At 38.8% G+C, this 25,643-nt stretch overlaps 1 protein-coding gene across 8 annotated transcripts in view; it reads left to right on the forward strand.

Annotated features, from left to right (window-relative positions):
- Positions 1-25,416, forward strand: part of SH2D1B (SH2 domain containing 1B) — a 55,302-nt gene extending 29,886 nt beyond the window's left edge. For 2 of the 8 annotated variants that reach the window (XM_012537532.3, XM_012537528.3), the window contains exons 2-5: positions 15,852-15,915; positions 18,182-18,347; positions 20,049-20,121; positions 25,045-25,416. In XM_012537532.3, coding sequence (XP_012392986.1) covers positions 15,852-15,915; positions 18,182-18,347; positions 20,049-20,086 — 268 coding nt within the window. In that variant the 3' untranslated portion in view covers positions 20,087-20,121; positions 25,045-25,416. Of the gene's footprint in view, positions 1-15,851; positions 15,916-18,181; positions 18,348-20,048; positions 20,170-20,329; positions 21,000-23,179; positions 23,770-25,044 lie in introns of those variants that run through there. The other 6 variants (XR_001120136.3, XM_033409757.2, XM_012537529.3 and 3 more) reach the window with 6 other exon arrangements.
- Positions 25,417-25,643: the final 227 nt, after the last annotated feature.

Here is a 25,643-nt window from a genome sequence, read left to right on the forward strand (position 1 = left end):
TGATTAAGGTTGTAATAATCCATAGTCATTCTTCAAGATATATCTGGTGTTTGCACTGGCCAATAGGTCAGTCAAATGAGAATGTGGTAGGAATCAACACACCGTACATTTCATGATTTGATGGTGCCCTTAGTATAGAAATCTCTTCCAGGGATGTGAAATTGCTTTAGTTTACTGTCTTGGCAGATGAAACCAGTTATAGGAGCTTCTGCTTTGTCCTTTCCACTACAATAGTCCTCATTCTATGATTCAAAGAACAAATGAAAAGATTTTGACAATTCCTAAGTCTGTAAGTGCATTCTGGAACTGGGGAAATAACCATAGGATGGTCCCGTGGTCCCACTGGATCCAGTTGAAGTAGACTCGGGCCAAGATTTCTTCTATCACCTGACTCCCATGAGTTCTACCTCTGACTGCTGGATCATGGGAACATTTGAGTCTCCAAAAATTAGTGTCAGTTCAGAGCCAGTATCAAATAACCCTAAAAAATATTGGGTATTTTTCCTTTTCCCAGTACACAGTGCCCCTAGTAAATGTTGTACGTTCTTCTGGAAAAGGCTTGGGGAAGTGTGGTCACATTCCTTCCTTAAAGCAATCCAGAAACCCAACACCACTCTCAATAAAAGGGATCTGAGTCTGTCAACTGGATTAAATCTGTAGATTGGGTAAGACATCCAAGAAACCCTACTCTGTGACTCAAGTCAGTGTTGTGCCACAAGACCTAGAAGTTCTCTGCTTACTTTATATCCAACAGATCTTTAGGCTGTCCATCATTCTATGCTTTGGAATCCAGTGAATCAATTAAACATCACCACAGATCCCTGTACAGCAAATTGCTCTTACACTGTTACATCCCTCTGGCTTATGATAATTGTGCCATCTTTGTCTCTCATTGAGTGCTAACACCTAACCTCTACTATTCCTCGATCCCATTATTTCCACTAAAATCAGGGCACCCAACCATTTCAGGATTTCCCACTGTCAACTCCAGCTTACAGCACAGAGATACAGTTTTCAAAGATGCTGGTTATCTCCTCACAATTTATTTTTTAGTTCATCATGAAGGTGCTGACCTTCAGTCACCTTGAAGGGGGGTGAGGAATAACTAGACAGTTTGCATTAATAGATTTATTATAATATTCCCATTTCCTGAGTTTTCAGATTCCTTTCTCTATAGAATTCCAGGGAAGTTTTGGCATTTTGATCTCCATTGAATGTGAGCCACCATTAAATCCATGCTTCAATTAACCAGTCTAGCAGAATGTTTATGTCACTCCCCAGTGCATGAGCTAGCACATTAATTCCGAATCCTGGGTGAGTGTGCCTTTATTTATGAATTCAGCCAACAAATCTTCTATTTTATCCTTCTTGGTTTAACATCCTAATATCCATTTCTGTATATACTCTTTTTTTTTAAACATCTTTATTGGAGTATAATTGCTTTACAATGGTGTGTTAATTTCTGCTGTATAACAAAGTAAATCAGCTACTTTATCCTTCTTGGTTTAACATCCTAATATCCATTTCTGTGTGTACTCTTTATATATGTGTCTCCCACTGACTGAACCCAATCAGAGGCCTGAGAGCAAGGGAGCCCATAGAGGTCAGAGCACAGAGCAGAGTGGGGAAAGTTAGAAAGAGGATCTGGAGATACAGAAAATATCTGGCACATGTATATACTAGTACAGTAAGTCCCCTACATAAGAACCTTCAAGTTGTGAACTTTCAAAGATGCAAACATGCGTTGGCATGTCCAATCACGTAAGTTAGTTCACATGTCTGGCGTAACTTGCCACGTGTGTGCATCCTCTACAAGTGGTTGTGCTTTTGTGTACTTTACTGTACAGTACTATATAGAGTACAGTAGTACAGTATCTTTATTTCAAGCCCAGGATGTCTGGTAGCAAGCATAAAAGCAGCGGTGATGTAGGTGGTACTGCTAAGGGGAGATTCACGACACAGAAAATGGCAAGGGGATTTTCTTTATTTGAGGAGGCACTGTTAGTTTTTGAGGCAAGGACCTGAACGTAGAATGGTACACGAATGTTGCAGCAGCCATTCAGAATGCAATCCAGTGCCACCGTGTCATCTATGGTGAGAAAAAAAGAGCTACCCAGACATCACTGGATCGTTTTTTTCAAGAGGGTAGATAGAATTGAATCCAGCAAGGAACCAGAACCTGTGCCATCAACGTCAAACATGAGTGAAACTGCAGCTTGTCCTCTGTCTCCTACTGCTGACGATCCTTCAGCTCTACCATCTCCCACCCCCTCTCCCTCCTCCAGTCAGTAACTCTTCTTGCCTGTTCACTCGATGCCAGCCCCTGGAAGCCAGCAATTGTACTGTACTACTGTACTTTTCAAGGTACTGTACTGTAAGATTAAAAAGTTTTGTTTGTTTGCTTGTTATGTATTATTTGTGTGAAAAGTATTATAAACTTATTACAGTACAGTACTGTATAGCCGATTCTGTTAGTTGGGTACCTAGGCTAACTTTGTTGGACTTACGAACAAATTGGACTTACAAACAAATTGGACTTACGAACGCACTCTCAGTACAGAACTTGTTCGTATGTAAGAGACACTGTTCTGGACACGTTAAGTTTGAAATATCTAACATCCAAGAGGAGATGTTAAGTAGTTAATGTTAGGTAGAAAAAATGAGTCTGGAGTTCAGGGCCAGGTTGGAGGTAGAAATACAAATTAAAATATAATTTGGTAAGTGTTCATATTTTCACAGTAGTCAGTCTTTCCATTCAAAAACATTCCACCTCCTTTTATTTTGTTCATTTATGTCTCTTGGTAAGATTTTTCATACACACTTGGCACATTTCTTATTAAGATAATTCAATGCAACTCAGCAAACAGTTATTGAGAATGTATTGTAAGATTGACAATGGTGCTAGAGTGAACAAAACAGACATGATTCTGGCCCGAATATGAAATACAGATGAGGAAATGGATAATTACAAATCGGTATGATAAGTATGTTTCGATAGTAATGGACTACTTTTTCCAAAGGTTCCCCTCCTTTCCCCCTGATGGAATGCCCCACCCCAGGGTGCCTTACCTGAAGCACTAGGTACCTTGAATCAATTCAGCTGCCTTTCTCTGCCAAGTCTTTGAGCAAAGCCTGGGTGGCAGAGGTGGCATATGGCTGGTTATCGTGGTATGTAGTATGTACATAGTGAGGTTCTTGTGATATTGATTATCACTTGAGACCTGTTAAGACAGGAATACATACACCGATTAAACCCCATCTACCCAACATTCCTCTTCTCTCCCCATGAGAATCAGCCTGAAGTCACCCCATCCCCCATTCCATACTTTTAAAAACACAGGGGGAAAATCAGGGATACAAATTTTAAGACTATATTCATTTTAGGTCTGTTTTTTGAAAAACATAAAAATTTTCTTGAATATTGAAAAAAGTAAAACCACTCTAAAAGAGAATTATTAGAGAATTAAAACATAGCCTTTACCACAAAATAGTGCACTTCAAAAGAAGTGAGGTTGTTGGCAAAAATAACAAATACTTAGTGGTGGGCACTTTTTATCTGTTTAATTGTTTTGCTTTTGTGTTTGGATAAAGGCTGTTTCAGAGCAGTCAGTAAGCATCTGGAATCTAGAAAGTTAACCACTGTGATTACTAAAGGCTTAAATAACAAACTCTGTAGCTTGTTTTCAGTAAAGAGATATCAGCTCCCACAAAGAGCCAAAATGTTCATAATAGATTTTTTTCAAAGTTGCAGAACAAGAGATGTTTGTTGAAGATCAACAAATCATAGGAAAAGATTTACTTAGCCTATTTTTACATCTTTAGAATTTCCCAACTAGTGTAAACAGATAGAACTTTTCCAACAGATGGAAAAATTTGCACCAAAACCCCTCAGAACTCAGTGATGACACCACTGATACCCCCTCCTCCCCGCCTTCCTCCCTCTCCCTCCCTCCCTTGTTCTTTTATCTTTAATCTCAAAATTGCACTAAAAAAGCTATTTTACTTTAAATTTTCATTATTAATTATAATTTAGTAAGTTTTAGAGAGTATGTGTTATTTTTGAATACTGTATTTTGATTAAGTTAATCTAATAATAGTTCATATTAGAAAATATGTATTTTTCATTAATTTACACTTTTATTTGTACTTTATAATATACTTATTTTTAAAGTATATTTAAATGTAATAAATACATAGTTTCACTGATCTTTGTTTTGTAATAAGTAATAAAATATTGGCATTGTCAGTTTTGTTTCAATAGTGCCAATCCGAAAAAGTAGACACTTGGGCTCATGGATTATACACATTTCAACTTTACTAAATTTTGCCAAATTGTTCTCCAAGATATTCGTATCTAATTATACCCCAATTAATAGTATATAAAACCTTGTATAGCTCCAAATCACAGCCAATATTTTGAATTAGTTAACTCTTACATCGTTGCCAATCTGGTATGAAATTATATCTAATGTGGTTTCATTTCTATTTCCCTGATTGTTAGTGAAGTGAAGCACTTTTTCATATGTTTACTGGCCATTGTACTTGTCTTTTTCTTATTGTACATTAATGTTCCCATTTTATCAATATATTAGGGTTGCAATTATCTTCTCCCAACTTGCAGACTTCTTCACTTTGTTAATAGTATATTTTGATAAACAGAAGTTTTAATTTTAATATAGTGAGTTTATTAATCTTATCTTTTGGCTTGTACTTTTTGTGATTTAAGAACTCCTTCCTTAACTCAAGGTCATTAAGTCGGTCACTTACATTTCTCCCAAGCTTAGTGTTTTGTTTTTTCATAACTGGATCTTCAATTAGAGTGTGAAGCAGGAATCCAATTTTATTTGTTTAAATATGAAACCATTACCATTATCATTTAAAAAACAGTCTATCCCTTTCTCATTCATCTGCTATGCCAGCTCTGTCCTATATCAAGTTTTTATACATATATGGGTCTGTTTCTGGGCTACTTTAGTCCATTAATGTCTTCTTGACTCGAGAGCCAGTTCCTCACTATCTTTTTTTTAATACATATTTATTGGAGTATAATTGCTTCATAATGCTGTGTTAGTTTCTGTTGTACAACAAAGTGAATCAGCCATATGCATACCTATATCCCCTCCCTCTTGAGACTCCCTCCCATCCACCCTATCCCACCCCTCTAGGTGGTCACAAAGCACCAAGCTGATCTCCCTGTGGGATACAACTGCTTCCCACTAGCTATCTATTTTACATTTGGTAATGTATATATGTAAATGCTACTCTCTCACTTCGTTCCACCTTACCTTTCCCCTTCTTCGTGTCCTCAAGTCCATTCTCTACGTAAGCATCTTTATTCCTGTCCTGCCCCAATGTTCGTCAGAGCCGTCTTGTTTTTTAGATTCCATATATATGTGTTAGCATATGGTATTTGTTTTTCTCTTTCTGACATAATTCACTCTGTATGACAGACTCTAGGTCCATCCACCTCACTACAAATAACTCAATTTCGTTTCTTTTTATGACTGAGTAATATTCCATTGTATATATGTGCCACATCTTCTTTATCCATTCATCTATCAATGGACACTTAGGTTGCTTCCATGTCCTGGCTATTGTAAATAGTGCTTCAGTGAACATTTTGGTACATGACTCTTTTTGAATTATGGTTTTCTCAGGGTATATGCCCAGTAGTGGGATTGCTGGGTCATATATGCTAGTTCTATTTTTAGTTTTTTAAGGAATCTCCATACTGTTCCCCATAGTGGCTATATCAATTTACATTCCCATCAATAGTGTAAGAAGTTTCCCTTTTCTCCACACCCTCTCCAGCATTTATTGTTTGAAGATTTTTTGGTGATGGCCATTCTGACCTCATTAGTTTTGATTTGCATTTCTCTAAAGATTAGTGATGTTGAGCATCCTTTCATGTGTTTGTTGGCAATCTGTATATCTTCTTTGAAGAAATGTTTATTTAGGTCTTCTGCCCATTTTTGGATTGGGTTGTTTGTTTTTTTCATATTGAGCTGCATGAGATGCTTGTATATTTTGGAGATTAATCCTTTGTCAGTTGCTTCATTTGCAAATATTTTCTCCCATTCTGAGGGATGTCTTTTCATCTTGTTTATGGTTTCCTTTGCTATGCAAAAGCTTTTAAGTTTCATTAGGTCACATTTGTTAGTTTTTGTTTTTATTTCCATTTCTCTAGGAGGTGGGTCAAAAAGGATCTTGCTGTGATTTATGTCATAGAGTGTTCTGCCTATGTTTTCCTCTAAGAGTTTGATAGTGTCTGGCCTTACATTTAGGTCTTTAATCCATTTGGAGTCTATTTTTTTTTCTTTTTTTTTTCTTTTTTTTGCCGTACACAGGCCTCTCACTGTTGTGGCCTCTCCCATTGTGGAGCACAGGCTCCGGACACGCAGGCTCAGTGGCCATGGCTCATGGACCCAGCCACTCCGTGGCATGTGGGATCCTCCTGGACCGGGGCACGAACCCGTTTCCCCTGCATCGGCAGGCGGACTCTCAACCACTGCGCCACCAGGGAAGCCCTGGAGTCTATTTTTGTATACAATGTTAGGGAATGTTCTAATTTCATTCTTTTACATGTAGCTGTCCAGTTTTCCCAGCACAAATTATTGAAGAGGCTGTCTTTTCTCCATTGTATATTCTTGCCCCCTTTATCAAAGAAAAGGTGACCATATGTGTGTAGTTTTATCTCTGGGTTTTCTAGCCCATTCCATTGATCTATATTTCTATTTTTGTGCCAGTACCATACTGCCTTGATTACTGTAGCTTTGTAGTATAGTCTGAAGTCACGGAGTCCGATTCCTCCAGCTCCATTTTTCTTTCTCTAGATTGCTTTTGCTATTCAGGGTCTTTTGTGTTTCCATACAAATTGTGAAATTTTTTGTTCTAGTTCTGTGAAAAATGTCATTGGTAGTTTGATAGGGATTGCATTGAATCTGTAGATTGCATTGGGTAGTAGAGTCATTATCACAATGTTGATTCTTCCAATCCAAGAACATGGTATATCTCTCCATTTGTATTATCTTTAATTTCTTTCATCAGTGTCTCATAGTTTTCTGCATACAGGGCTTTTGTCTCCTTAGGTAGGTTTATTCCTAGGTATTTTATTCTTTTTGTTGCAATAGTAAATGGGATTGTTTCCTTAATTTCTCTTTCTGTTATTTTGTTGTTAATGTATAGGAATGCAAGAGATTTCTGTACATTAATTTTGTCTCCTGCTACTTTACCAAATTCATTGATTAGCTCTAGTAGTTTTCTGGTAGCATCTTTAGGATTCTCTATGTATAGTATCATGCCATCTGCAAACAGTGACAGTTTTACTTCTTCTTTTCCAATTTGGATTCGTTTTATTTCTTTTTCTTCTCTGATTGCTATGGCTAAAACTTCCAAAACTATGTTGAATAACAGCAGTGAGAGTGAGCAACCTTGTCTTGTTCTTGATCTTAGAGGAAATGGTTTCTCTTTTTCACCATTGAGAACAATGTTGGCTGTGGGTCTGTCATATATGGCCTTTATGATATTGAGGTAGGTTCCCTTTATGCCCATTTTCTGGAGAGTGTTTATTATAAATTGGTGTTAAAATTTGTCAAAAGCTTTTTCTGCATCTATTGAGATGATCATATGCTTTTTATCCTTCAATTTGTTGATATGGTGTATCATATTGATTGATTTGCGTATATTGAAGAATCCTTGCATCCCTGAGATAAATCCCACTTGATCATGGTATATAATCCTTTTAATGTGCTGTTGGCTTCTGTTTGCTATTATTTTGTTGAGGATTTTTGCATCTATGTTCATCAATGCTGATAGTTTTCTTTTTTTGTGACATCTTTGTCTGGTTTTGGTATCAGGGTGATGGTGGCCTCATAGAATGAGTTTGGGAGTGTTCCTCCCTCTGCTATAAATTGGAAGAGTTTGAGAAGGATAGGTGTTAGCTCTTCTCTATATGTTTGATAGAATTCACCTGTGAAGTTATCTGGTCCTGGGCTTTTGTTTGTTTGAAGATTTTTAATCACAGTTTCAATTCCAGTGCTTGTGTTTGGTCTGTTGATATTTTCCATTTCTTCCTGGTTCAGTCTCAGAACATTGTGCTTTTCTAAGAATTTGTCCATTTCTTCCAGGTTGTCCATTTTATTGGCATAGAGTTGCTTGTAGTAATTTCTCATGATCCTTTGTATTTCTGCAGTGTCAGTTGTTACTTCTTTTTCATTTCTAATTCTGTTGATGAGTCTTCTCCCTTTTCTTCTTGATGAGTCTGACTAATGGATTATCAATTTTGTTTATCTTCTCAAAGAACCAGCTTTTAGTTTTATTGATCTTTGCTATTGTGCCCTTCATTCCTTTTTCATTTATTTCTCATCTGATCTTTATGATTTCTTTCCTTCTGCTAACTTTGGGGGGGGTTTTTTGTTGTTCTTTCTCTAATTGCTTTAGGTGTAAGGTTAGGTTGTTTATTTAAGATTTTTCTTGTTTCTTAAGTTACGATTGTATTGCTATAAACTTCCCTCTTAGAACTGCTTTTGCTGCATCCCATAGGTTTTGGGTCATTGTGTTTTCATTGTCTGTTTCTAGGTATTTTTTAAATTTTCTCTTTGATTTCTTCAGTGATCTCTTGATAAAAATATGCTCTTATTTAGTAGCGTACTGTTTAGCCTCCGTATGTTTGCATTTTTTACAGTTTTTTACCTGTAATTGATATCTAGTCTCATAGTGTTGTGGTTGGAAAAGATACTTGATACGATTTCAATTTTCTTAAATTTACCAAGGCTTGATTTGTGACCCAAGATATGATCTATCCTGGAGAATGTTCCATGAGCACTTGAGAAGAAAGTGTATTCTGTTGTTTTGGATGGAATGTCCTATAAATATCAATTAAGTATATCTTGTTCAATGTGTCATTTAAAGCTTGTGTTTCCTTATTTATTTTCATTTTGGATGATCTGTCCATGTGTGAAAGTGGGGTGTTAAAGTCCCCTACTATGAATGTGTTACTGTCTATTTCCCCTTTTATGGCTGTTAGCATTTGCCTTATGTACTGAGGCACCCCTATGCTGAGTGCATAAATATTTACAATTGTTATATATTCTTCTTGAATTGATCCCTTGATCATTATGTAGTGTCCTTCTTTGTCTCTTGTAGTAATCTTTATTTAAAGTCTATTTTGTCTGATATGAGAATTGCTACTCCAGCTTTCTTTTGATTTCCAATGGCATGGAATATCTTTTTTCATCCCCTCATTTTCAGTTTTATGTGTCCCTAAGTCTGAAGTGGGTCTCTGGTAGACAGCATATATATGGGGCTTGTTTCTGTATCCTTTCAGCCAGTCTATGTCTTTTGGTTGGAGCATTTAATCCATTTACATTTAGGTAATTATTGATATGTACATTCCTATTACCATTTTCATAATTGTTTTAGGTTTGTTTTCGTAGGTCTTTTCCTTCTCTTGTGTTTCCTGCCTAGAGAAATTCCTTTAACATTTGATGCAACCTGGTCTGGTGGTGCTGAATTCTCTTAACTTTTGCTTGTTGGTAAAGGTTTTAGTTTCTCCGTTGAATTTGAATGAGATCCTGCTGGGTAGAGTAACTTGGTTGTAGGTTTTTCTCCTTCATCACTTTAAATATGTCCTGCCACTCCCTTCTGGCTTGCAGTTTCTGCTGAAAGATCAGCTGTTAACTTTATGGGGATTCCCTTGTATGTTATTTGTTGCTTTTCCCTTGCTGTTTTTAATATGTTTTCTTTGTATTTAATTTTTGATAGTTTGATTAATATGTGTCTTGGCGTTTTTCTCCTTGGATTTATCCTGTATGGGACTCTCTGCACTTCCTGTACTTGATTGACTATTTCCTGTCCCATGTTAGGGAGGTTTTCAACTATAATCTCTTTAAATATTTTCTCAGATGCTTTCCTTCTCTCTTCTTCTTCTGTGACCCCCGTAATTTGAATGTTTGTACATTTAATGCAGTTCAAGAGGTCTCTGAGACTGTCCTCAATTCTTTTCATTCTTTTTTTCTTTATTCTGCCTTGTGGTAGTTATTTTCAGTATTTTATCTTCCAGGTCACTTATCCGTTCTTCTTCCTCAGTTATTCTGTTATTCGTTCCTTCTAGAGAATTTTTAATTTCATTTATTGTGTTGTTCATCACTGTTTGTTTGATCTTAGTTCTGCCATGTCCTTGTTAAACGTTTCTTGCATTTTGTCTATTCTATTTCCAAGATTTTGGATCATCTTTATTATCATTACTCTGAATTCTTTTTCAGGTAGACTGCCTATTTCCTCTTCATTTGTTTGGTCTGGTGGGTTTTTACCTTGCTCCTTCATCTGCTGCATATTTCTCTGTCTTCTCATTTTGTTTAACTTACTGTGTTTAGGGTCTCCATTTCTCAGGCTGCATGTTTGTAATTCCTGTTGTTTTGGTGTCTGCCCCCAGTGGGTGAGGTTGGTTCAGTGGGTTGTGTAGGCTTCCTGGTGGAGGGGACTGGTACCTGTGTTCTGGTGGGTGGGGCTGGATCTTGTCTTTCTGGTGGGCAGGGCCACATCCAGTGGTGTTTTTTGGGTTGTCTGTGAAGTTAGTATGATTTTAGGCAGCCTCTCTGCCAATGGGCTGTGTTCCTGTCTTGCTAGTTGTTTGGCATGGGAAGTCCAGCACTGGAGCTTGCTGGCCATTAGGTGGAGCTGGGTGTTAATGTTGAGACGGAGATTTCTGGGACAGCTCTCGCCGATGGGCAGGAGGTCTCTGGTGGCCCAATGTCCTGAACTTGGCTCTCCCACCTCAGAGGCTCAGGCCTGACACCAGGCCAGAGCACCAAGACCCTGTCAGCCACATGGCTCAGAAGAGAGAGAAAAAAAGAAGGAAAAATAATAATAAATTTAAAAATTATTAAAATAAAATTTTTTTTAAATAATAATTTTTAAAAAAGAAAAGAGCAACCAAACCATTAAACAAATCCACCAACGATAAGAAGCGCTAAAAACTATACTAAGATAAACATAAAGATCAGAAACAAATCAGTTGCAGACAGCAAACCCCAAACCCCACAGTTTCTTCCAAAGTCCACCGCCTCAATTTTGGGACGATTCATTGTCTATTCATGTATTCCACAGATGCCAGGTACATCAAATTGATTGTGGGGATTTAATCCGCTGCTCCAGAGGCTGCATGGAAAAATTTCCCTTTCTCATCTTTGTTCGCATAGCTCCTGGGGTTCAGCTTTGGTTTTAGCCCCACCTCCGCATGTAGGTTACCCTCAGGCATCTGTTCCCACCCAGAGAGTACAGGGTTAAAGCAGAGACTGATTAGGGCGCTCTTGCTCACTCAGGCTGGGGGGAGGGAGGGGTACGGTAGTTATTATTGGAATGTGGGGCGAGCCTGCAGTGGCAGAGGATCACAGAACTCTGGCAGTCGTTTGCTGCTCAGGCTCCTGGGGGGTTATGGATAGTGACCTGTGCTTGCACACCGGCTTCTTGGTGGCTGCAGCAGCAGCCTTAGCATTTCATTCCTGTCTCTGGGGTCCGAGCTGATAGCTTCAGCTCACGCTCGTCTCTGGAGCTCGTTTAGGTGGTGCTCTGCATCCCCTCTCCTCGTGCACCCGAAACAATGGTCTCTTGGCTCTTAGGCAGGTCCACACTTTTACCCAGACTATTTCCTGGCTAGCTGTGGCGCACTAGCCCCCTTCAGGCTGTGTTCATGCAGCCAACCCCAGCCCTCTCCCTAGGATCTCACCTCTGAAGCCTGAGCCTCAGCTCACAGCCCCCGCCCACCCCAGCAGGTGAGCAGAAAAGCCTCTCAGGCTGGTGAGTGCTGGTTGGCTCTGATCCTCTGTGCAGGAAGCTCTCCACCTTGCCCTCTGCACTCCTGTTGCTTTGCTCTCCTCTGTGGCTCTGAAGCTTCCCCCCGCCGCCCATCCCCTGTCTCCACCAGTGAAGGGGCTTCCTATTATGTGGAAACTTTTCCTACTTCACAGCTCCCTCCCATCCTTATTCCTTTATCTCTGTTTTTTCTTTTTTCTTTTGCCCTACCCAAGTATGTGGGGATTTTCTTGCCTTTTGGGAAGTCGGAGGTCTTCTGCCAGCGTTCAGTAGGTGTTCTGTAGGAGCTGTTCCACATGTAGATGTATTTTTGTTATATTTGTGGGGAGGAAGGTGATATCCACATCTTACTCCTCCGCCATCTTGAAGGTCCCCTGGCTATCTATTTTACATTTGGTAGTGTATATATGTCAATGCTACTCTCACTTCGCCCCAATTTCCCTTCCCCGCTCCCCGCGTCCTCAAGTCCATTTTCTATGTCTGCATCTTTATTCCTGCCCTACCACTAGGTTCATCAGTACTGTTTTTTTTTAGATTCCATATACATGCGTTAGCATACAGTACTTGTTTTTCTCTTTCTGACTTACTTCACTCTCGCTATCTTAATTACAGCTTTATAAGAAGACATAAGACTTGTTAAGACAGAAGCACCGCACTGAGTGCACACACACACACACACACACACACACCAGTTTTTTCTTTTTCAAAATTGACTAGACCAGATATTTATGCAGAGGAGTGACATGATCTGACTCACAGTTTTTAAAAGGAGCACCCTGGCTGTTTTGTAAAGAATAATAATGACATCAGAGAGAGAGGAAAAATTGCTAGAATTATGTCCTTGAATAGATGAAAGCAGATGGCAACCAGTGGAAATAAGAGGGATTAGCTTTGCAGAGCAGCATGCAAAGTTCAACCACGGTTATAAAGGCAGAGTCTATGTGTGTAGATGCTATTATGCTATTATGGTGATGGGAATCTGGAGATTCTCTTCTGATTGTTTTAATCTTTTTGGTGAAATCATCAGTTAAGAATGAGACGTTGAAGGTTTAAGAAGAAAGGAAATGGTGTAGAATCATTGTTGAGGAGAATAGGAAAATCAATGGTCACCTGGAGGCATTAAGAGCCTACTTGAGGTTTGTGGTCATTTAAAGAGAGAACAGTGAACATGGCTGTGTCTCCCAGCCACATACAGCTGTAGAGAGTTGGGCTTAATCAGGATTCTGCTAATTAAGGAAATAAAGTGAACGATGATAAAGGAGTTGAAGGGAGTGATCGTAATGGTTGACCAGCAATCTAAACTGGGTAAAGAAGGGAGTGAAGACGTGAGTGAGAACACTGAAAAGTGGTAGGATCAATGGATTGGAAAGTCTATGGGGTCAAGGGAATGTTGGGGAAGGGATCTGGAAAGACGGGAAGCAGGAGAAAGAGAGTTGGGATGCATGAAATTCACATTATGAGAGGGTTGCCCATATTGGCAATTACAAGGTCAAAGTTATGAGTGGGGCTGGCTTCGTGGCATGCAACCTTATGCAGCCACCAAAGGCCCTACACTCAGAGGGCCCTGCACTTGGTTTACTGTTCTGCTGTCACCATCTCAAAATTCCTAATAATTTTTTAAGAGGGGTGTTAAATTTTCATTTTTTCTATGGGCCCCACAAATTATGTAGCCAGTCCTGGTTATGAACATGGGAGTGAGAAGGCGATGTAGGTGGAAGACAAGATTATTGAAGGAGAGGAATTAGAGGAACTGAGAAATTGGGATGTTAAAGGATAATCTACATGTGAATTGAAATTGCCAACAATTTAGTCAGGAATAGTACTGAAGACAGTGACAGTGAGCTAGGAGCTAAATCCTGGAGAAACGAGTCGCAGTAACACAGAGCTGAGGAGCTGTCAGCATAGTGACATCTTGATTGGGTAGGAGGTGATATAATCTACATGAAGCTCAAAGCTGAGGGTTTGGAGACAGGAGACAACATTGAAGAGCTGCAAAAGCAAGAACACGGGCCTCCCCACCAGGCCCGCAGTGAGGAGAGAGCAGCAGCCTTTTAGTGGGGTCCCGGGGAAGCAGTGTCCGTGAGACAGAGCCAGGTTTCCCTTAGAGTGAGAAGGTGACAGGGATGATTAGAGAATAGGTTGAAGACATAGGAGACTTTGATGATGGCAGACCTTGAGTGCTAGAGAACACAAGGAAGGATTTCAGGAGCTGGGGAGAGGACACAATACAGGCTGTACAGAGCCTTGTAGGATTAGAAAACAGGAGAAAAGATATCCTGAGAGACTGGGCTTTTTGCAATGACTAACAAACAGGGATAAAGGGCATGATGAGATTAGCCCAGTGGATTCCAGGCAGAGGGTAGAGACAAGACTGTGAGTGTTGGGGGATAAAGAGGGGCTCTCTCGTCACCGTGGTGACAGGGGCCGAAGGCCCAGGGGAAACATGGTCTTTATAACTGCCTTGAGTGTAAATGCACACTGAAAAATCATGTATCTTTTAAAAGTTTTATAAGTGGCATCTATAAAATAATAATTAGAATAGGAGGCATTACAATAAGTCTTTATGTCGACCCAATAATATTGCAATTGTATAAAGTGGATACTAATCTCACTGCTCTGTAATCTCTTACAGCATTTTTGGGGGTAAACATTCCAAAATAAATGCATATAGGTATCACAAGTTCAGTAAATCAATTTCTTGTAAAGCATCACTGCAATGTGGCTTATTTCATTAAAAATACTTTGCAAAGAATAAGACTATATTTGAGCAATGTCAGTCTTTCTAACTTGAGGTATATGGCTTTTGGATTAATTAATATAGAACCTCCATTTGTTTTATTCTTTCAAACTCCTCTAGTAAAGATTTTCTTAGGCTGATAATACAACAATGTAATTAAACATAAAGTCATTTATTTAAGAATTTAACTTAGGCTATATGATAGTTGAGTTTCAAGAAACCATGTGAGCAACCAAAAGCAATGTATGGACCTTGTTTGGATCCCGATTTGAATAATACTTCTGTGAAAAGACACTTGTGAGACCTCTTCCCAGACTGTGGAATACTTTAATTTGTCACATATAGACAAGGATTCATGTGAAAACTTTTTGTTGCTTGTCATGTGATTTAAAGACACCCACTAGCTTCTTCTGGCCTCAGGAAACCCCACAAAAAGGATTGGGATTTGAAGTCCATTGTCAAAGCCACCAGACGATCAGCAATGACGTCTCCTGTACCTTAAAGCTATAGCTATCTGCCTTCCCAATTCAGTCAAAAGATGGGTCATCTGATTCTTTGGCATGGGTGCAAGTGAAGGGGTGAGGAGTGATCAGTCAGATAATTTGAACTTCATGTCAATGTTTTTTATCCTCATTTTTTACATTTTAATATTTCTTTGGAATCAGAACATAGTTAACAGTTGATAGAGACATTTAATGTATGCATTTTTCTCCTCAAAAGCTACTACTAAATTGACTGTATCCTACAATTGATGACATCTTGGAATTGAGGAAATATGGCAATGTATGCTATTTCCTGTTTTGGAAATTGCTCAATTGAGTCTGTTATCTAAATTCTAGTTAGATTACTTACCCAGTGGCTCCTGTTCCAGTGAGGAAAAAGAGCACAATACATCACTTCCTTGCACAAAATTCCCAACCTTCTCTATTTTAGTTACATTAACTATCTCTAATGAGGTCAATGACCTGTCACTTAATAAACAACACAGGAATGGCTTGATGGTGTTTTGTATGTTGTATCAACTTAGGGCTAAGTGAAAAAACTAGAGAGAAATACCAAGACAATGGAAACTGTAAAATTTCTCTCCTTATTCTCTTTGCTACAGCCCAGACTTCCACCATAGAATAAAGGTCTCCATTTTAAAACCTCTCTTTCAAATTCCCACAGATGAGAAGGTCTGAAAATGATCAGTTTCTTTTTGGGATCCAAGATTGACAAAGCCATTGCACACAAAATACAGTGGTAGATATTACCTGGATTTGCATATAAGAACATTGTGATTCACACAGTCATCTTTCCACAGGTTTAAAAAGTTGGTCTACACATACCGAATCTTCAAAGAGAAACATGGGTATTACAATATACAGGTAAGAACGTACAAGAACTCCTATAACAAAAACAACACAAGCTGGGGGGAGTAAAACCTGAGAACATCTCTCGAACCTGAGATGCCATGAAGAGGCATTCTAAACAGGGAAGCACTGCGGAGAGTTAGAATCAGATCAGTAGTTTACCTTGTCTTTCTTTCAGAGAAATAGGAATGCACTAGAGTTGGGTTCCATTTTCAAGAAAAACAAGGCTGTTGTTCAAAAGTGTAGAGGCACAAAGTTCCTCCAGGGGTCAAATATACCAACCTGAACTCCATATAAGACTACCGTCAAATTATAAGACTAAACAACGAACAGGATGAGTGGAAAGGGAAGGTGGGGAGAGGTCCGAATGTTTAAGAAGTCGACATTCGGGGACACCATAGCTGTATGAAAATGCAAAGGGGAGCATCAGTCAACTGGCAATTTAGGGATTTCTTTAATGCTTCTGGTTTACTGAGAGCTAAGCAGAAAAACCTTTTTTTTTTTTTTTTTGAAGTTACTTCTCTGGTAGGAAATAGAGTATAATAAATGTCATTGAATCTTTAATTACTAACATAGACTCCTGAACTAATCTTTCTGAAACACTTGCATAAATGTTAAGCAGACTTTTTTACTGCAGGATTTCTCAGAATCTTTAATATGCTAAAGTTCACTGTGACTGTCTGAAAGAGATTAGAATATACAATGATCCCCAGACACACACACACACACACACACATATATGTAATTTTTCTTTTGCCACAAAGGACATTATTGAGGCAATTGACAAAATCTGCATCAGGTCTGTAGATTAGTAATAGTATTGCATCAAGATTAATTTCCTCATAGGGAGGGTTGGAGGGAGACACAAAAGGGAGGAGATATGGGGATATATGTATATGTATAGTTGCTTCACTTTGTTATAAAGCAGAAACTAGCACACCATTGTAAAGCAATTATACTCCAATAAAGATGTTTAAAAAAAAGTTCCCTATAATGGCCATTGATATTCTAAACTGTCTTTGGTCAGGTCTGTTCATTTAGTTAGAAATGTACCTGAAAAAAAAAAAAACGATTAATTTCCTCATTTTAGTGTGGATATGTAATGTTTTTGCTTTTTAGGAAATATGAAGTATTTAGGGTCAAAGGGATATCATGTCAGCAACTTACTCTCATAATTTTTTTTAAAAAAGAATACATATATGTATACATATATACACACACATATATATTTAGAAAGAGAGAGAATGAAAGGCAAATAAAATTTTAACATTTGGGGTATGGGTGAAGGTTATATATGGAAATTTAAAAAATATTTTTGCAGCTTTGAAAGCAACCTATTTTAAAACATTTATTTCTTTGTTGTGCATATTTTGGGAAATTCTGGATAATTCCTTAATACCCCATTTTGTCTCTTGTCTGAACAAAACAGAGAGGCATCCAAGTCGGTTATAACAGACACAGAGGGGCATTTCATTGACACAGAGGGGCATTTCATACAGCAGCTCTGTATCAGGGCCTGTGCTGGATGCTACCTGGGGCTGAAGTGACAGCCTTTCGTAGAGCCCTCTTCCATGTCAGCCTGCATCTCTGTCATGGAGGTTAACTACACCCCAGGTCACAGAGCCTTCCTGTCACCACTCCTCTGTAGACCAACACTGTGGTCCTAAGAGAACCACAGTGATCATTAAGAAAATCAAATACATAAGAGCCAAGGAAGCTCTTGTGTTTTAAAATTATTTCTATAAGATTATATTAGAAAATTGTACTTGGTTTGTAGGTGGTAAAGAGAAAACAACTATTCACAATTTACCTGAGTCATGTTGACATTCCCATTTTCAATTTAAATCGGGACTTTTTGTCTTGTTTTGCTCTCCTGGAGAGTCTGAATTCATCAAGTATGTAAGTTGCATATTTTGCATTTCCCATCAGAAGTCCTCCCGTATTAGTCCCCCTCACTCTGACATAAGCTCTTAGATGGGTACCCTCCACAGTGTACCTACAAGAACTGTCCCCAAATTGCCAAGAATGGGGGCTCATTCGATACTGCAGACTGAGGTGGGGACCTTTGACTGTTCATCTTCTTTACTCAGAGTAGCTCAAGTCAGAATTCCATTTTAAAAAGGAGGGTTTCTGGTTATTGCGTATGGTGTGAGCTCCCACACAAGTGTCGGCCACCTGTTTTCAATTCACCGCTCAGCGGCAGCCCTGAAAACCACTGTTTTGAGAAGTGTCCTCTTTCACACACAATTGCACAATGATGAGTGATCTTGCATTTTTGCAGACCGTGGAAGGCGCTCAAAGACAGACCTTTCCAAACCTAGAGGAACTGATCTCCAAGTTTGAAAAACCAAATCAAGGGCTGGTGGTTCACCTTTTAAGGCCAATAAAGAGAACCTGTCCCTCCCTGAGATGGAGAAGATCGAAGATACAGCTGGATGGTATTTATGGTAAAAAAAACTTTCGCACGGGTGCCAGACAGGAACCTTAGTCCCATTTCCACCACTGGGCAACTTTGCAGAACCGATACAGATAATTGCCCCTTTCTAGGATGTTAGCTTTAAAAAGCTTCATCCTATGAAGAGCACTTTCCATTTTGTTGGGAAGTGGTGACTTCGAGCTCCTGGAGGTGGCAAACACATAGAGCTCTCTGTGCTTGGACAGCCCGGGGAGGAAGAGTGGCTCCCGAACATTCTCCAAGAGCTGACTGCAGACTCATTCTGTGACCTTGTGCAAACAACACAGGTTTGGGAATAGATGGCCAACAAGCAGAATTTTCAAATGAGAAAATTGCTTCAACCCTCTCCCCAAGCCTCATCCTGTTACATTTTGCTCAATATTTGCTAAGCATTCATTTATATAGTGTTAGGGGAATACTTATTTCAGATACACCCCAAAAGTTATTAAGCCATGGTGGAAAAGGAGAGATGGTCCGTAAATCTGAGTGAGGAGAATCCAGATCATATCCCAAGCAGCTACTCTTGCTTACATCCCTGCAAGTCTGCTCTCAGAAGAGAATCTAGCATCTGTCAGTTACAACGTAGTTCGAATTTAACTCAGACTTCCTGAGACATTTACAGTTTAACCCTGTTTTCTCAAGGTGGGATGTGTGGTGATAGCCCCATGAAAGGGATTTCAGTCATCAGTGGGTAGGTGATGGGGATGGGACCAGAAGTGCTAGCTAGGGAGAAGGGCGGAGGACAGAGAGTTCTGGGGAGCCTGCAATCACCCCACACCCATTGTACTCTGTGTATAGCAAAGTTTCCCTTTAGACTGCCAGAGCAAACTTCTCACCTCCCCAACAAGACTAAGCGTGGCTTTTTAATTATGGAAAAAAAAAAACCCCAAAACCCTCCTCTACCATTTTCTGTCCCCCTTCCCCCACATAGAGGAGTGTGCACCCAGAGAAGAAGCGACCCATGCACCCGCTTCCTATAGGTTCAGCTGCAGATGTAGTCCCACGGCCATTTTCTACCATAACTTATAGAGTTTGAAGGTGTGGTTCCTGTTCCCAACTAGGTCTTAAAGCATGGTTCGGTCTTCCCTGAACCCTCCACAGCACGTAGAAGAATAAAATGGGGCAGAGTAGAAGCCCAGGGATGTACCTGTGCTGCAGTCCTCAGGCAAACCCAGATGGGTTGCTCAGGATGCTTGGGGTGGCGGTAGTATTTGTCTCAGCGATGATAAAATAACCACAAATTCCAACAGGAGAACCCTTTAGAGTTCGTCCCCAAGAACTGGGTGAGAGTCTCGCCGTACCAGTTGTCCATGCTTGGCCAGCCTTGGCAGAGAAAGCTCCCAAATCCTCAGCTCCCGAAGTGGGAACTTCCTCCCATTAGCTCATCTTCTTCCTCCCTTTCCCTTGGCCTCCTTAGAACAAGCCTTAGGTGTTCTCACTCTGAGGAAGGCGCAGGTGTTCTGCTGGTGAGTGGAGGCATCTGGTCCTGGAAACTCTGATGTTCGACTTATAAACAGACCCCCTCTTTTGCCAGGAGAGCTCCCTGTGGTACCCCAGCCCTTGAAGGTGTCACTTTGATGTGGCATCAAGATCGCCCTCTGCCTGGGGAGAAGTCTTTCCCTTGACTGGTGTGGGTCAGTGTGACTCCTGGGTGTTGAGCCTCATGGCTGGTCTTCTGCTTTTTTTTCCCCAGAGAACAGTAACAGCGATTATGTGGCTGTCTTGCCTTGAAGATAAGGAGACTGGACAAAGCACTTATAGAAGAGGTGGGCTGATAGCTCTCACCAGTGACCCTGCTTCTCCTGCAGGTGTAGGTCTGTAAGGCCAAACTCTAGCGGACAATTTAGACTCTCCTGGTGTGAGTGACTGTCCACCAGTCTCAGAGAAATCACTCCCCCTGCCCCGCCTCCCGTGCATATACCTTGAGCAGCTTCGAAACCCCTTTTCCCCTCTCACTCTTCTTTCTTGCAATAGGACAGCCTGAACCTATTCTCCTTGACTTGTTAAAGGTGCCACCACTACATCACAGTTGACGTCCCCCTTTCAACCACGTGACCAGAGGGGAGAGAAGAGAGAGCGCTGGCTGCTAGTTAGGAGCCTGAGTTCCAGTCCTGGCTCTGTGACTGCAGACCAACCTCTTCCTCTTTCTCTGTTTCTTCATCTATAAAACAAGTGGCTAAGCAGAAGGGTACACAATGCCCCGGCAGAGTTAAGACCTGATTAGTGTGGAATGTACCGAATTCTATGCCCATTCTATCACCCATCTTCAAACCGTAGTGATTCATTTCACCCCACTAGCCTTACCTTTTAAAGTTATTAAAGAGAGGAACTTAGATCTCTAGGAAACACGAGCAGACATTGTGGCTGGAACCCCAAAGCACGAGCCGTTCTGACTTTTGGGTCACAGCAAACCATAGTAGAGAAGGAGTGCACTGTAGCCATATTCAGAGAGCTGAGGGGGCCAAATCCTTCTGGTTGGTTCGGTAAAGGACACCACAGCAAAACAGCTCTCCAGGGTCCTGGGTCTTTGATCCTTTCTGCATGGTACAAAGAAGCATGTTCCAGTTGTCAGAGCCTGCAGCAAGCCTTGGCACAGAAAATATATTCAGTGACTATTTCTTAAATAAATGACTGAATAAATCAATATACATAAAATGTGGCCACTTATTCTGGATAGCAGAGATTTGTTTGAACTTGATACATTTCAAAATCCAGTAGAACGTGACTATTAATTCAAGACCTTTCAGTTATAACTCTCATGGAAGTGATCTCCTTTTTTCTGAGCATCTATGCGTAGCACCTTACACGATGCTTGGTCCCAGTGGGTTTTCAGCATAGTTTTCAAACGAGCAAGCCACATTTCATAGCTAATGTGGATGTCATGCTATAGTTCCCTGAAATTTAGAAGAGCCTGAACAGGTCATATGAAGAACAGCTGAAAGTTCTGAGTATGCGGGACTGGATGAGGGAAAACTTAAACTAAAGCAGTCGTTCCAAGTGTTTGAAGTGCTGTTCTGTGAAAGAGCCTGAAGATTCACTGGGTACAATGCCAGACAGCGGAACTCAGACCAATGGCTGGGTGTTTATAGGAGGGCAGTTTTAGCCAAATATAAGAAAGAACTCTGAACCCACTGGAGCTATTCTACATTCAAACAGTCCTCCCTCTGCTGTGGTCCAAGTGACTTAGGTATGGAGAGTAATCACATTCCTTTGTTCATAACTCATTACCACCATCAAACCATACAAGACTCTTGTTTTATTTCATTTTTCTTCCCTTCATCCCTAATTCCCATTTCAATGGAACCAGCTCCGTACTATTTGATACATGCCCTTGGTGTGTATGCACCCTTGTAGAATATACAGAATTGGTTGTGACTCTATATATCTTTTATATTTACCTGCATGATATGGTGCTATTGCTCCAATTCTGTTATTACTTTTTTTCACTCAATAGTATGTTTAGTTCTATTCCATATTGTTGAGTGTACATCCAACCCAGTGCCTCTAACTGATGCATGGTATTCCACAGCGTGCATCCACCACATTTTTCTTCCCTCTAGAGATAGAGATACCTAAGTTGGTTCCAACTCCCTGCTATCAGGAACAACACTGTGATGAGCAACCTTGAGCAAGTCTCTTTATGCAAGTGTAAAAGACTTCCTCCGGATTATACGCGTGGGTCATAAAGTGTAATCAGATTTAATTATGATATAATCAAGCCCATTAAGTGCTTTTTTTGCCTTATGCTTTGTGCTTTTTGATCCTTGTTTTACAAGCCCTTCCCCACTCCAAGATCGTGGAAAAAAAAAATTATCCTACATTTTCTTCTACTGACTTTTAAAGATGGCAAGGACTTTTGCCTTTTTCACTGGCATATATCCAGTGTCTAGAAAAGTCCTTCACCCATAGTAGATGCTCAATAAATATTTATTGAATAAACGATTAATCTGGGGTTAACCTTTGTTCATAGTGAGAGGTAAGAATCCAGCTTTGTATTTTTCCATATATATTTAAGTGGTTTTCTGATTTCAACCCGCTTAATAATTCATTTTCCCCCCTCTGACTTATGGCATCTCCTTTATATCACAACTGTTCTAATACTCTGGCTTTTAATTGTCTGGTAGGATAAGCACTCTCTCTTATGTTTTAAAACCAATTTAGCTGTTTGTGGACCTTGATTCCTCCACATACATTTTAGAATAAATAAGTTTCTCAAAACATCTTCCTGGAATTTTGTGTAAAGTTGCAATGAATTTGTACAGTAATTAGGGGAGAACTGATATTCTTGTGATGTTTTCCCATGCATAAACATGCTACATCTATTTTGTCAGGCCATCTTTTTTGGTCTTTAATGCAATCATAAGTTTTCATTACAGAAGTCTTGTATATTCTGTTAGTTTAATTGCTAACTATTTTTAGTTGTTATAAATTTAAGTCATATGTTTTATTACATTTCTTTTTTTCTTTTGACTTGAGGTTTCCCTTTATTTTTTTTTAAATTGGGGTATAGTTGCTTTACAGTGTTGTGTTAGTTTCAGCTGTACAGCAAAGCAAATCAGCTATATGTATACATATATCCCCTCTTTTTTGGATTTCCTTCCTATTTAGGTCACCACAGAGCATTGAGTAGAGTTCCCTGTAGACTACAGCAGTAGCAAACTGTTTATGCTCTGATTATATCTACCGGTTTATCTGTTGATTCTATTGTAAATTAGATTGTAAATTCCATGTAAATGATTTTGTCAGCTATAAATGATAGAATTTTGTTCTCCCTTTCATTAGTTATACATTTTATTTATTTTCTATGTTTAATTGGTTGGCTAGGACCTCCGGTATACATTAAATACTAGCCATGAAGGTGGGCATTCTTATGTTGTTCCCATATTATATGAAATGCTTAGAAATTTCCCCATTTAAGCACAATGTTTGTTGCAGCCTTTAAGAAGGCTATTTTGGTTTTTATCAGAAATGTTTTGAAATTTATTAAATGATTTGTTTCTGTATCTACTGAGATAGACACATTCCTTTAATCTTCATTCCATTATAGAGGTAAATTACATTAATTAAATTTCTAATATTATACCATCCTTGCATTGCTTAACTTGATCATGTTACATTATTTTTAATAGACTGTTGGATTCAGTAAGTTAGTATTTCATTTAAGATTTTTGCATTAAAACTCGTAAACCAAACAGAACTATAATTTGCTGAACCATGGTTATACTAACCAGATTGATATAAAGTGAATTAAGGAGTCCTTCTCTTTTTTCTATTTTTTTGCAGCAGCTTTGTAAGGTAAGGATTATCTGTTGCTTGAAAGCTCATTAATACTCTCTTGTAAAACTGAGTTTGAAGTTCTGGTGAAGAAGGAGGGGGTATCTTTTATTACTATTTAAATATCTTTTTTTTTTTTTACAAAATTTAGAGAGTTTTATTAAGTGTCAGACACATGCATTATATCTCACACATGTTAAAATTTGTATTTGAACCCCAAATTTATTTTATTAAGAATTTCTCCCCCAGAGCTCTCATGTGAGCTATAGTTGGTCCCATAGGAAGAAGAACAACAATAAAGACTTTAATGGGGAAATCTATTTACAAATATATGTTTTTTAAAACAGAGTCTGATGAGAGGGAATTAAACATATAATTTTTATTACGACTGGTTTGTTCAGCAAAAGAACTTGCTTATTACTCTCTTTAATGCATATTGGTTTATTCAATTATTTTGCCAAATTTGGTATTCTTTATTTCTCCAAGAATTTATCCATTTTGTCTAAGTTTTCTAAAGTATTAGCATATAGTTAATAATACTATTTTATTATTTTTAAGAATATGTTGTGACAGTCATCATATCTCCTTCTTCACTCTGTATCTTATTTGCATCTTACTCTTTTTACTAATCAATTTTATGCATCTTAAATGGTCCTTTCAAAGTCAGCTTTTAGCTTTAATTTTTTTTGTTATTGTTTTTAGATTGCTATTCTCTATTTCATTGACTTTTATTCTCATTTTTGAGCTTATTTGGCTTATTTTCAATATTTATTGTTTTCTAATGTACTTAAAGCTATGAATTTATCTCATAGTACTACTTTAGCTGTACCCCACAAATTTTAACATGGTATTTATTGCTGTTCAGATCAAAGTATTTTTAATCCCTGTAAAAATGCCCTCTTCAATCCAAAGAGAATGTAATAGTTTGTAATTCTTTTCAAACATGTACAGTACTTTAGTTTTCACTTTAGTACAGATTCCAAACTACACAGCATTAAATTTAGATAGATAGTTTGACTTGATGAGGCTTCCTTGATGACCTAGTATATGTGAACATTACATTTGTGTGGAAGAAATGGATATTTCTACCCATTTTAAAGCTCACTTTCTTCACCACTGCCGCCAATGTATTCAAGATTATGGATCATATAAACCAAACTTTTATATATTTTCTTATTTTTCATTTATTTGACCTATCAAAGAGAAATAAGTCTCTCATTTTAACCCAATATATAATAGAGTTTAGCTTTCTAATTACAATAGTTGTACAGATTTGTCTTCATAGTTCTGCCATTCTTGTTTTAACTATTTTGAGGTTATATTTTTAGGTGTGTATCTTTTTATAATTATTTCATCATCTTAATATCTTTCTTTTATGAAGGGTTTCTCTTTGTCTCATAAATTTATGCCTTTAGGAACTTCCCTAGTGGTGCAGTGGTTAAGAATCCGCCTGCCAATGCAGGGGACACGGGTTCAAGCTCTGATCCGGGAAGATCTCACATCCCAGAGAGCAACTAAACCTGTGCTCCACAACTACTGAGCCTGCGCTCTATAGCCCGCAAGCCACAACTATGGAAGCCCACGTGCCTACAGCTCATGCTCTGCAACAAGAGAAGCCACTGTGATGAGAAGCCTGCTTACCGAAACAAAGAGTAGCCCCCACTCTCTGCAACTAGAGAAAGCCTGTGTGCAGCAATGAAGACCCAACGCAGCCATAAAATAAATTAATTTAAAAAATTAATTTATGCCTTTAATTTTATTTTATCATATTAAAATTGATATCCTGACTTTCTTTTTTTAATTTTATTATTTTTTTATACAGCAGCTTCTTACTTGTTATTGATTTTATACATATTAGTGTATATATGTCAATCCAATCACCCAATTCATCCCACCATCACCACCACCACCCTCCCCCCACCCCATTTTCCCATCTTGGTGTCCATACGTTTGTTCTCTACATCTGTGTCTCTATTTCTGCCTTATAAACTTGTTCATCTGTACCATTTTTCTA

This window comes from Orcinus orca, chromosome 1 (assembly GCF_937001465.1).
Source record: "Orcinus orca chromosome 1, mOrcOrc1.1, whole genome shotgun sequence".
In the NCBI taxonomy this organism is placed as follows: Eukaryota; Metazoa; Chordata; class Mammalia; order Artiodactyla; family Delphinidae; genus Orcinus; species Orcinus orca.